Source organism: Erythrolamprus reginae, chromosome 5 (genome assembly GCF_031021105.1).
Source record: "Erythrolamprus reginae isolate rEryReg1 chromosome 5, rEryReg1.hap1, whole genome shotgun sequence".
Taxonomy (NCBI): Eukaryota; Metazoa; Chordata; class Lepidosauria; order Squamata; family Dipsadidae; genus Erythrolamprus; species Erythrolamprus reginae.
In genome coordinates this window covers 113,629,151-113,642,826 of record NC_091954.1, presented here as the reverse complement: position 1 = coordinate 113,642,826, position 13,676 = coordinate 113,629,151, and the positions used below count along the sequence as shown (strand labels likewise).

The window sequence follows — 13,676 nt, the reverse complement described above, 5'->3', positions numbered from 1 at the left end:
TTTTTCTTTCTTTGTAGTATTGTTCCGCTTGGGCCTTCTTCTCATCTTTCAGGGTTTCCTGAGCCATCTTGATCTGTTTTTCCTTTTAAAATTTCCATCAATGGAATCCTTCCTAGTTTCTCTCTTAGCTTTTTGAAGCTCACTTAAAGTCTAATGCAGTAATCTGACTTGGTCCAGTTACCTCTGTTTGCATTATGGTGAATTCAAATATGACAAGGTCATTTCCCCCCAAATTTCTTGTAATTTCTATTCTGTTGTGGTTGGCTCTGGCCCAGCTCCTGCCCCAGGGAATGTATAATGCATACAGATATTATTATATCTTTGTAGACCACCAATACATACTTGACAAAACAAAGAAATAATATAAAGAGGGTTCAATTGAATAGCAACCCAATGCTCCCTCTTAATTCTATATTTTTAACACTGTCATATCAATATTTTCTCACTTTTACAGAATACAGTTCGCTTCCAGTCCCAATTCAAAAATTGAGCTTAGTGAGAACAATTGTTTCAAACTATAAACTTTTCAATGGTGGTCTGACAATTTGTTGAAATAGAAAAATATAGTAAGATGTGGAAAAATAAACAAACCATGCTGTTGTTCTTCCCTACTATGAGGTAGCAGAGCGAGGGACAAGACAGATCTTGTAAGGAGACGGATACACCGTCGCTCCTATTATGGGTTTTTCACTGAGCTTCTCCACTCCTTCTGGGGGCTGCACCCTAAATTTCCTCAGCAGGTTGGTGAAAAAAATGAAGAACTCAGTCCTTGTGAAGAGTTCTCCCAAGCAGATCCGAGCACCTATGGTGAAAATAAAATAAAAAACAGAACATTAGGTATAGAGATATGTGTACAGTGTAGGGCTGCAAAATTTTTTACTACCACACTGTGGGTATAGCTTATTGTGAGGATGTGGCTTGGTGATCATGTGATCGGGTAGGAGTGGCTTGCCGACCATGTGACCAGGTGGGAGTGGCTTAAAGGTCATGTGACTGGGTGGGAGTGGCTTACCAACCAAGATACGTTTTCAAATAGGTGCCTGGACTCTTTTTCAGTTCATTAAGCCACATTATTTGAAGAGAAACAAAAAGGACAAATTATAGACAGCATTATTTGTTGAGGAGCACGTTAACATTTTAAGGTTTTGTACTGAACCCACAAGGTTCAGTATGATAACACATTAGGCAAGTAGCTCAATTTTCTGTCATTGCTATAAAAGTTCAGTTCTAGATAATGATTAAAGTGATTAAAGCATTTATGGGTTAAAACATACTATTTAATTATTTCCTATTTTAAAAGTAATTAAGGATCATACTAAGGTACTAGAGAAGGAAGGACAATAAAAAAAATTATTAAGTATTCCTGTCCTTTGTGCCCCAATCAGTGCCTTTTCAGGAACAATCTAAAAATGAATCTAAAAAATGTGTATTGGTGGAGCAAGGCCTCCTTCATTCTGTAACCCCTATCAAATAACAGTAATAGAATCCATCGGTAGTTAGTATAAATTTCATGAAATAAACTGTTAGGAGATTCTTGAACTGGGAGAGCCAATGTTGACAAGGTCAGCCAATGAATATGCATAGCAACTAAGTCAGCTAATGGGAGGTACTGTAAACACTTCTGAGTCTGTGCAGAGACTCAAAACTGAAAACTGAAGCTTAAAGCTGGGTGTGGTTACATAGACCCCTAAATGGTTATCTATTTTATTTATTTATTTATTTATTCATTCATTCATTCATTCATTCATTCATTCATTCATTCATTTATTTATTTGTCAAACAAGTATAGTATTATAGTACATATTAACATAACCTAACATAACATAAGTAGAATGTAGTAATAGAAAGGATAATAAGACAGTAGGACAGGGACATATGCACGCCCCTTACAGACCTCTTCGAAAAGGTGAGAGGTTGATTGTAGATAATGTAAGGTTGAAGATTTTGGGGTTGGGGGAAGCAACAACAGAGTCAGGTAATGTGTTCCAGGCGCTGACCACTCTATTGCTGAAATCATATATTCTGCAGTCAAGTTTGGAGCGATTTACATTCAGTTTATATCTATTACGTGCTCTTGTGTTGTTGTTGTTAAAGGTGAAGTAGTCACTGATAGGGAGTACATTATGATGTATAATTTTATGAATTTATGTGTGATTTTTATCTATACTGGAGATATTTGTACACCCAAATTTCATGCAATAATAGCATAATAATAAACAACTGTTAGACGTAAAAGGAGATTTAAAAACAAGGAAAGTATTAAATGAAGAAGGTATAAAACTAGAGTAGTGGGCATATTTGCAAATACAAACAAAATACATGAAGGATAAAAGGAATCAGGTATAAAGATAGAGACAACCGGACTGGACAAAATACTATTAAGAACAGAAGAAAAAATGATGAGAAAAATACGTGTATATCATTATGTATTAGAACAGGCATTATGGGAGGAACAAGTTAAAGAGACCATGATAAAATGTTGCAGAGATTTTGGATTCAACATACATTTAGATGTTTGGCAAGATTTATGGCAAAGAAACAGAAAATTAACATTGGCCACCTTTTATAAAGAAAACTCTATAAAATGTTTTATAGGTGGCATGTTCCTCCAGAAAGGCTGGCCAAAATGAAGCAAAATATATCAGGAATATGTTGGAAATGCCAGAAGACCTTCGGAACATATCTATCTATCTATCTATCTATCTATCTATCTATCTATCTATCTATCTATCTATCTATCTATCTATCTATCTATCTATCTATCATCTTCTATCTATCTATCTATCTATCTATCTATCTATCTATCTATCTATCTATCTATCTATCTATCAATCATCTATCTATCTTCTATCTATCTATCTATCTATCTATCTATCTATCTATCTATCTATCTATCTATCTATCTTCTATCTATCTTCTATCTATCTTCTATCTATCTATCTATCTATCTATCTATCTATCAATCATCTATCTATCTATCTTCTATCTATCTATCTATCTATCTTCTATCAATCTATCTATCTATCTATCTATCTATCTATCTATCTATCTATCATCTATCTATCTATCATCTATCTATCTATCTATCTATCTATCTATCTATCAATCATCTATCTATCTATCTATCTTCTATCTATCTATCTATCTATCTATCTATCTATCTATCATCTATCTATCTATCTATCTATCATCTATCTATCTATCTATCTATCTATCTATCTATCTATCTTCTATCTATCTATCTATCAATCATCTATCTACCTATCTATCTATCTTCTATCTATCTATCTATCTATCTATCTATCTATCTATCTATCTATCTATCTATCTATCATCTATCTATCTATCTATCTATCTATCTATCTTCTATCTATCTATCTATCTTCTATCTATCTATCTATCTATCTATCTTTCTATCTATCTATCTATCTATCAATCATCTATCTATCTATCTATCTATCTTCTATCTATCTATCTATCTATCTATCTATCTATCTATCTATCTATCTATCAATCATCTATCTATCTATCTATCTATCTATCTATCTATCATCTATCTATCTATCTATCTATCTATCTATCTATCTATCTATCTATCTATCTTCTATCTATCGATCTATCTATCTATCTATCATCTATCTATCTATCTTCTATCTATCTATCTATCTATCTATCTATCTATCTATCTATCTATCTATCATCTATCTATCTATCATCTATCTATCTATCTATCTATCTATCTATCTATCTATCTATCTATCGATCGATCGATCGATCGATCGATCGATCGATCGATCTATCTATCTATCTATCTATCTATCTATCTATCTATCTATCTATCTATCTATCTATCTATCTATCTATCTATCTATCTATCGATCTAGCTATCTATCTATCTAGCTATCTATTTATTAGATTTGTATGCCACCCCTCTCCATAGACTCGGGGCGGCTCACAACATAACATAAAACAATTCACAACAAATATAATAAATTTTTAAAAACTTAAAACCCCCCATTATTAAACCAGACATACACACAGACATACCATACATAAATTGTATAGGCCCGGGGGAGGGGGGAATGTCTCAATTCCCCCATGCCTGATGACAGAGGTGAGTTTTAAGGAGTTTACGGAAGGCAAGGAGGGTGGGGGCAGTTCTAATCTCTTGGGGGAGTTGGTTCCAGAGGGTTGGGGCCGCCACAGAGAAGGCTCTTCCCCTAGGTCCCGCCAAACAACATTGTTTAGTTGACAGGACCCAGAGAAGGGCAACTCTGTAGGACCTAATCAGTCGCTGGGATTCGTGCGGCAGAAGGCGGTCCCGGAGATATTCTGGTCCGATGCCATGAAGGGCTTTATAGGTCATAACCAACACTTTGAATTGTGACCGGAAATTGATCGGCAACCAATGCAGACTGCGGAGTGTTGGTGTAACATGGGCATACCTAGGGAAGCTCATGATTGCTCTTGCAGCTGCATTCTGCACGATCTGAAGTTTCTGAACACTTAGCAGCATATAAACACTTAATTTATATGCTGCTAACTAATTACAGCATAAGTACAACAACAATAAAAAGTTAAAATCTAATAACAAAAATCAATAACAACAATAATATAAAAAACACACATACTTACAATCAGCCTATATTGACTTTAACCAAGGTTAATCTGATATCATGGGGATTTGCATCATTAAACATTTCTTACAATTTTCCTCTCCATTGATGCAGTTACACATTGTGGGGAACAGTTCCTTCATTTTTACCATTGCTCAAATGCCCAGAAGATATAAAGAAAACGTAATTTTGCTCTTTAATCTGCATTTTCAAATGAACAGTTGGAGAGAGAATTCCAATCACTTCCCTTAGAAGCAAAAGAAATCTGTATTGGCAGTTCTGTGTTAGCAAATACTTCAGAAGAAAAGGATTTAGGGGTAGTGATTTCTGACAGTCTCAAAATGGGTGAACAGTGCAGTCAGGCGGTAGGGAAAGCAAGTAGGATGCTTGGCTGCATAGCTAGAGGTATAACAAGCAGGAAGAGGGAGATTATGATCCCGCTATATAGAATGCTGGTGAGACCACATTTGGAATACTGTGTTCAGTTCTGGAGACATTACCTACAAAAAGATATTGACAAAATTGAACGGGTCCAAAGACGGGCTACAAGAATGGTGGAAGGTTTTAAGCATAAAACTTATCAGGAAAGACTTAATGAACTCAATCTGTATAGTCTGGAGGACAGAAGGAAAAGGGGGGACCTGATCGAAACATTTAAATATGTCAAAGGGTTAAATAAGGTTCAGGAGGGAAGTGTTTTTAATAGGAAAGTGAACACAAGAACAAGGGGACACAATCTGAGGTTAGTTGGGGAAAAGATCAGAAGCAACGTGAGAAAATATTATTTTACTGAAAGAGTAGTAGAGGCTTGGAACAAACTTCCAGCAGACGTGGTTGGTAAATCCACAGTAACTGAATTTAAACATGCCTGGGATAAACATAGATCCATCCTAAGATAAAATACAGAAAATAGTATAAGGGCAGACTAGATGGACCATGAGGTCTTTTTCTGCCGTCAGTTTTCTATGTTTCTATGTTTCTAAATCCTGCACATTACCTGCTCCAAAGGGCAAAAATGCTTCTTTTGTGACAAACTGTCCTTCTTTGTCCAGAAAATGGTTGGGGTTGAATTTTTCAGGTGTTTCCCATTGTTCAGAATCATTGAGAAGAGAGGGCAGGTCTGGTAAAATAATAGTTCCCTAAAATAAAATTAAAAAAATAAATAAACTTGAGATTCTCTGTTTATATCATATTGCATATAACAACAACAATAATAATGTGACCTACAATGCAGATTTGGCAAGGAGGCTGATGAAACAATTGATCATATCCTCAGCGGCTGCCAGAAAATCGTACAGTCGGACTACAAACAGAGGCACAACTACTGTACGTGGCCCAGATGCTCCATTGGAACCTGTGCCACAACTACCATCTACCAGTGGTAAAGAATTGGTGGGATCAGAGAAACATAGAAACATAGAAGACTGACGGCAGAAAAAGACTTCATGGTCCATCTAGTCTGCCCTTATACTATTTCCTGTATTTTATCTTACAATGGATATATGTTTATCCCAGGCATGTTTACATTCAGTGACTGTGAATTTACCAACCACGTCTGCTGGAAGTTTGTTCCAAGGATCTACTACTCTTTCAGTGAAATAATATTTTCTCACGTTGCTTTTGATCTTTCCCCCAACTAACTTCAGATTGTGTCCCCTTGTTCTTGTGTTCACTTTCCTATTAAAAACACTTCCCTCCTGAACCTTATTTAACCCTTTAACATATTTAAATGTTTCGATCATGTCCCCCCTTTCCCTTCTGTCTTCCAGACTATACAGATTGAGTTCATGAAGTCTTTCCTGATACGTTTTATGCTTAAGACCTTCCACCATTCTTGTAGCCCGTCTTTGGACCCGTTCAATTTTGTCAATATCTTTTTGTAGGTGAGGTCTCCAGAACTGAACACAGTATTCCAAATGTGGTCTCATCAGCGCTCTATATAAGGGGATCACAATCTCCCTCTTCCTGCTTGTTACACCTCTAGCTATGCAGCCAAGCATCATACTTGCTTTTCCGACCGCCCGACCACACTGCTCACTCATTTTGAGACTGTCAGAAATCACTACCCCTAAATCCTTCTCTTCTGAAGTTTTTGCTAACACAGAACTGCCAATGCAATACTCAGACTGAGGATTCCTTTTCCCCAAGTGCATTATTTTACATTTGGAAACATTAAACTGCAGTTTCCATTGCTTTGACCATTTATCATAAACCTGAGAAAGTAGTTGAAAGCAAACATGTCAAAATACTTTGAGACATTTGAATTCAAATTGACAAGGTTTTGAAACACAATACACCGGACCTGATTGTGGAAAAGATAAAAGTGTGCATCACTGATGTCGCCATACCAGGTGACAGTCGAATTGATGAAAAACAACAAGAAAAACTTAGCCGATATCATGATCTTAAAATAGAACTACAATGACTCTGGCATAAACCAGTACAGGTGGTCCCAGTAGTAATTGGCACAATGGGTGCTGTGCCAAAAGACCTCAGACATAATTTGAAAACAATAAACATTGACAAAATCATGATCTGTCAGTCGCAAAAGGCCACCATACTTGGATTTGTGCACATCATACGAAAAAGAAAATCACACAGTCCTAGATGCTTGGGAAGTGTTCAACTGGTGAAATTGTGATACGAAATCCAGCATATCAATCATGTTTGCTCTGTAGTACTGTTTTTTTGTGTGAATAAAATAATAATAATAATTGGAAGGGACCTTGAAGGTCTTCTAGCCCAACCCCATGCCTAGGCAGGAAACCTTACACTACTTTGGACAAATGGCTATCCAACATCTTCTTAAATACTCCCAGTGTTGGAGCATTTGCAACTTCTGGAGGCAAGCTGTTCCAATTATTAATTGTTGTCAGGAAATTTCTCCTTAGTTCTAAGTTACTTTTCTCCTTGTTTAGTTTCCACCCATTGTTTCTTGTGTTACCCTAAGGTGCTTTGGAGAACAGTTTGACTCACTCTTCTCTGTGGCAACTCCTGAGATATCGGAAGATTGCTATCATGTCTCCCCTGGTCCTTCTTTTCATTAAACTAGACATGCACAGTTCCTGCAACCGTTCTTCATATGTTTTAGCCTCCAGTCCCCTAATCATTTTTGTTGCTCTTCTGAGCACTCTTTCTAGAGTCTCAATATACTTTTTGCATCATGGTGACAAAATAGAATTACATAGAAACATAGAAGACTGACGGCAGAAAAAGACCTCATGATCCATCTAGTCTGCCCTTATGCTATTTTTTGTACTTTATCTTAGGATAGATATATGTTTATCCCAGGCATGTTTAAATTCAGTTACTGTGGATTTCCCAACCACGACTGCTGGAAGTTTGTTCCAAGGATCTACTACTCTTTCAGTAAAATAATATTTTCTCATGTTGCTTTTGATCTTTCCCCCAACTAACTTCAGATTGTGTCCCGTTGTTCTTGTGTTCACTTTCCTATTAAAAACACTTCCCTCCTGAACCTTATTTAACCCTTTGACATATTTAAATGTTTCGATCATGTCCCCCCTTTTCCTTCTGTCCTCCAGACTATACAGATTGAGTTCATTAAGTCTTTCCTGATACGTTTTATGCTTAAGACCTTCCACCATTCTTGTAGCCCGTATTTGGACACGTTCATTTTTGTCAATATCTTTTTGTAGGTGAGGTCTCCAGAACTGAACACAGTATTCCAAATGTGGTCTCACCAGCGCTCTATATAAGGGGATCACAATCTCCCTCTTCCTGCTTGTTATACCTCTAGCTATGTAGCCAAGCATCCTACTTGCTTTTCGTACCGCCCGACCGCACTGCTCACCCATTTTGAGACTGTCAGAAATCACTACCTATTACCTATGCAACTAGACCAGTGATAGACTACCAAAGATTTTACTACCATACATTGGGCGTGGCTTATGCATTTGTTTCAACATCTTTCAGTGCAAATTGGGCGCTCTGGGCTGGAGCTCCAAATTTTGCTACCGGAACTGCGTTCCTGACCGTTCCTGTAGGAGCCCATCACTGAACTAGATTTACAATCCTAGGTTTAGAAAGCTTAGAACTATGTCGCCTTAAACACAACCTAAGCATAGCACATCAAATCATCTGCTACAATGTCCTTCCTGTCAACAACTAGGGAGTATTAGTACCTCCCTAATCCTGGATTGTATCCCTCTAATAAATAAATGATTTCTTTGACTATGTCACAAAGGTGTTGGATGAAGGTGGTGCCGTGGATATTGCCTATCTAGACTTCAGCAAAGCCTTTGATACGGTTCCACATAAAGAGCTGATAGATAAATTAGTGAAGATTGGACTTAATCCCTGAATAGTTCAGTGGATTTGCAGCTGGCTGAAGCGTAGACATCAGAGAGTTATTGTTAATGGCAAGTATTCTGAGTAGAGACAGGTTACAAGCAGTGTGCCACAAGGGTCTGTTCTGGGTCCTATTCTTTTTAATAGGTTTGTGAGTGACATAGGGGAAGGTTTGCCTATTTGCCGATGACTCTAAAGTGTGCAATAGGGTTGATATTCCTGGAGGCATCTGTAATATGGTAAACGATTTAGCTTTACTAGATAAATGGTGAAAGCAATGGAAACTGCAGTTTAATATTTCCAAATGTAAAATAATGCACTTGGGGAAAAGGAATCCTCAATCTGAGTATTGTATTGGCAGATGTGTGTTAGCAAAAACTTCAGAAGAGGAGGATTTAGGGGTAGTGATTTCTGACAGTCTCAAAATGGGTGAGCAATGTGGTCAGACGGTAGGAAAAGCAAGTAGGATGCTTGGCTGCATAGCTAGAGATATAACAAGCAGGAAGAGGGAGATTGTGATCCCGCTATATAGAGCGCTGGTGAGACCACATTTGGAATACTGTGTTCAGTTATGGAGACCTCACCTACAAAAAGATATTGACAAAATTGAATGGGTCCAAAGACGGGCTACAAGAATGGTGGAAGGTCTTAAGCATAAAACATATCAGGAAAGACTTAATGAAGTCAATCTGTATAGTCTGGAGGACAGAAGGAAAAGGGGGGATGTGATCAAAACATTTAAATATGTCAAAGGGTTAAATAAGGTTCGGGAGGGAAGTGTTTTTAATAGGAAAGTGAACACAAGAACAAGGGGACACAATCTGAAGTTAGTTGGGGAAAAGATCAAAAGCAACATGAGAAAATATTATTTTACTGAAAGAGTAGTAGATCCTTGGAACAAACTTCCAGCAGACATGGTTGATAAATCCACAGTAACTGAATTTAAACATGCCTGGGATAAAAATAGATCCATCCTAAGATAAAATACAAAAAATAGTATAAGGGCAGACTAGATGGACCATGAGGTCTTTTTCTGCCATCAATCTTCTATGTTTCTATGTTTCTAATAAAGACTGCGGCTTCTGGTCACTTAGGTGGGTGATTTTGAGTCAATCCCACTCTATCAGCCTAATCCACTTCACATGGTTGTATTGTGGTAAAAATAGAAGGAAGGACTATTAGTAATCTCACCACCTTTTAGCATAAAGTGAAGTTCAATGGATCTCTCATATCTAGATCTAGCTCTAAGAATGCAAATCTTGGAATTCACACCTTGGGAATGAGAAACCCATGGAGGTAAACATCCTTTGTACATTGTCTTGGTACTCCAAATAACGAGATGTATTTGTATCTCAAGATCTCATGAATCACAGCATTGGTATAGGGCAGATTCTTCCGATCTCCATAACAGATGGAGCGAGAGGAACACAAAACATCTTGGATCTCCTTGTGGACCTTATCTGGGGGGAAAAAAGAAACGTTTATTGAAAATCCCATAGGTTACACCGTAGGCAAGAAAAAACAAAATGCACAGGGTGTAGAACATGCTCAACAACAGTAACCGAAGTGTTCTGTCGGGCTCTCTGGTAAACTCCTCCCAAAAATTCACAGGTACAAATTTCAGACACACACACGTTTGAAAATTCAAAACAATGTTCTTTATAATGAAAATTCACTTAAACCAAGCCCTCTTTTGGTATAGCAAAGAGCATTGGTCTCCAAACAAACTGGTAATTGGTACAAGTCCCTTATCAGTTCTGTGATACTTAGCTTGCAGCTGTGAGGCAATTCACAGCCCTTCTTCTTTCACAAAGTGAAACACACTTTGCCCTGGTTTAGTTTCAAAGCGGGGAAAAATCAGCACACGAAAATTAAAAGTCAGTAAAGCAGTCACGAAACACAACAAACGATCAGATAATCCTCCACAATGGCCAAACCCACAGGCTGCTATTTATAGCAGCCTCACTAATTATCACAGCCCCATCCAACCACAGGTGGCCTCATTTTCTTTGATAATAATCTCTCAGTTGTTGTTGCCTATGCATCGCTCTCCGCGTGCGTGGCTGTGTCATTAACTCTTGTTCTGAATCCAAGGAGGAGATAGATAATTGATCTCCTTCGGAGCTGTCTGCCACACTCTCCTCCTCCTTGTCACTCATGTCTTCTTGGTCAGAGGAGCCTTCATCAGCAGATTCCACCGGGGGCAAAACAGGCCTGCAGCGTGTGGATGTCTCCCCCACATCCACAGTCCTTGGGGCAGGAGCTGGGCCAGAGCTAACCACAACACGTAGGAGGGATTTAGGAGACCTTTTTTGTGCCAAAAAAGCCCATGCAGTCCTAGGCTGCATCAACTCAGGGATAGTATCAAGATAATGTGAAATGAATGTGCTCTAAACTGCACTGGTAACACCGTCCTTGGGATATTGCATCCAGTTTGGTTATCATGATATAAAAATAATATTGATACTCTAGAAAGAGTGCAGAGAAGAGCAATGATTGGGGAATGGAAGCCAACCTTACGATAAATGGTTGCGGGAATGTGGACTGTTTAAGTCTGTTGTGGTTGGCTTTGGGGAAGCTCCTGGAACGAGAACTGTGGACGTTGGTTTGGGAGAATCCTCAGGTTCCCAGAGACTTGTCTTACTGCCAACAGCTTCGGACAGTGAAGATTCTTTGTCAAGGGCAGACGCTGGGGGTGAAGCAGAATTGGAAGGTGAGGTAGATGCAGGCAGCCCATTAGCTAATGACCCCATTAGTGAGTCATCAGACTCAGAGGAAGATAGAAACATAGAAACATAGAAGTCTGACGGCAGAAAAAGACCTCATGGTCCATCTAGTCTGCCCTTATACTATTTTCTGTATTTTATCTTAGGATGGATATATGTTTATCCCAGGCATGTTTAAATTCAGTTACTGTGGATTTATCTACCACGTCTGCTGGAAGTTTGTTCCAAGGATCTACTACTCTTTCAGTAAAATAATATTTTCTCATGTTGCTTTTGATCTTTCCCCCAACTAACTTCAGATTGTGTCCCCTTGTTCTTGTGTTCACTTTCCTATTAAAAACACTTCCCTCCTGGACCTTATTTAACACTTTAATATATTTAAATGTTTCGATCATGTCCCCCCTTTTCCTTCTGTCCTCCAGACTATACAGATTGAGTTCATGAAGTCTTTCCTGATACGTTTTATGCTTAAGACCTTCCACCATTCTTGTAGCCCGTCTTTGGACCCGTTCAATTTTGTCAATATCTTTTTGTAGGTGAGGTCTCCAGAACTGAACACAGTATTCCAAATGTGGTCTCACCAGCATTCTATATAGTGGGATCATAATCTCCCTCTTCCTGCTTGTTATACCTCTAGCTATGCAGCCAAGCATCCTACTTGCTTTCCCTACCGCCTGACTGCACTGTTCACCCATTTTGAGACTGTCAGAAATCACTACCCCTAAATCCTTTTCTTTTGAAGTATTTGCCAACACTGAACTGCCAATACAATACTCAGATTGAGGATTCCTTTTCCCCAAGTGCATTATTTTACATTTGGAAACATTAAACTGCAGTTTCCATTGCTTAGACCATTTATCTAGTAAAGCTAAATCATTTACCATATTACAGACGCCTCCAGGAATATCAACCCTATTGCACACTTTAGAGTCATCGGCAAATAGGCAAACCTTCCCTACCAAACCTTCCCCTATGTCACTCACAAATATATTAAAAAGAATAGGACCCAGAACAGACCCTTGTGGCACACCGGGGTCTGTTCTGGGTCCTATTCTTTTTAATATATTTGTAGGATAAGATAGGTTAATAGATGCTCTTAGGCGCAGGTTTATGACGAGAAGGGAACAACTGCGCAGGTATCATAGACAATAAGGGAGAACACCTGTGGCTGGGGCAATTAGGCTAATGGGGCTGCTGATAAATTGCCAGCATTATTATTTTTGGATAAATGGCTTTTCTGTTTACTATGCATCAGCATGTGGTTTGAATTTGCATTCCTGACTTCATTGGAGCGTTAGCACGGTATAACAAGGTCTAAGGAAGAAAAGGACTAAGGGTGACATAATAGAAGTTGTTGTAGAGAGGCAAGGGCAGGGATGGTCCCAGCCCAGAACAGGGGGGAATGCTGTTCTGGTAGCATGCACAGCTCCTTTACCGCCAGGCATGCATATGCCGTGCCCATGCAACTGGTGTGTTTCCAGTAAAAAAATCGGCAATTTTTGCCCAAATCTCACTGCCGGAAGGAGATTTGCTTATCAGGAAAGAACATTCACATGAAAACTTATCAGGAAAAACTTAATAAACTCAATCTGTATAGTCTGGAGGACAGAAGGGATAGCGGGGATATGATCGAAACATCTAAAGGGTTAAATAAGGTTCAGGAGGGAAGTGTTTTTAATAGGAAAGTGAACCCAAGAACAAGGGGGCACAATCTGAGGTGAGTTGGGGGAAAGATCAGAAGCAACGTGAGAAAATATTATTTGACCGAAATAGTAGTAGATGCTTGGAACAAACTTCCAGCAGACATGGGTGGTAAATCGACAGTAACTTAATTTAGACATGCCTGGGATAAACATAGATCTATTCTAAGATAAAATACAGGAAATAGTATAAGGGCAGACTAGATGGACCTTGAGGTCTTTTTCTGCCGTCAATCTTTTTTCTATGTTTCTAGATTTCAGCTGCTGCTTATGCGCAGCACCCAAATCTCACTGTGGCATCTAAAGTGGCAGATAATAATAAT

General features: G+C 38.4%; 1 protein-coding gene across 1 annotated transcript in view; it reads right to left on the bottom strand.

Annotated features, from left to right (window-relative positions):
* The window catches only part of LOC139168626 (cytochrome P450 2J2-like), a 92,096-nt gene that overhangs the window by 57,518 nt on the left and 20,902 nt on the right, over positions 1-13,676 (bottom strand). The window contains exon 4 of the mRNA XM_070754249.1: positions 10,200-10,387. Within this exon, the coding sequence (XP_070610350.1) occupies positions 10,200-10,387 (188 nt within the window). The remainder of the gene's footprint in view (positions 1-10,199; positions 10,388-13,676) is intronic.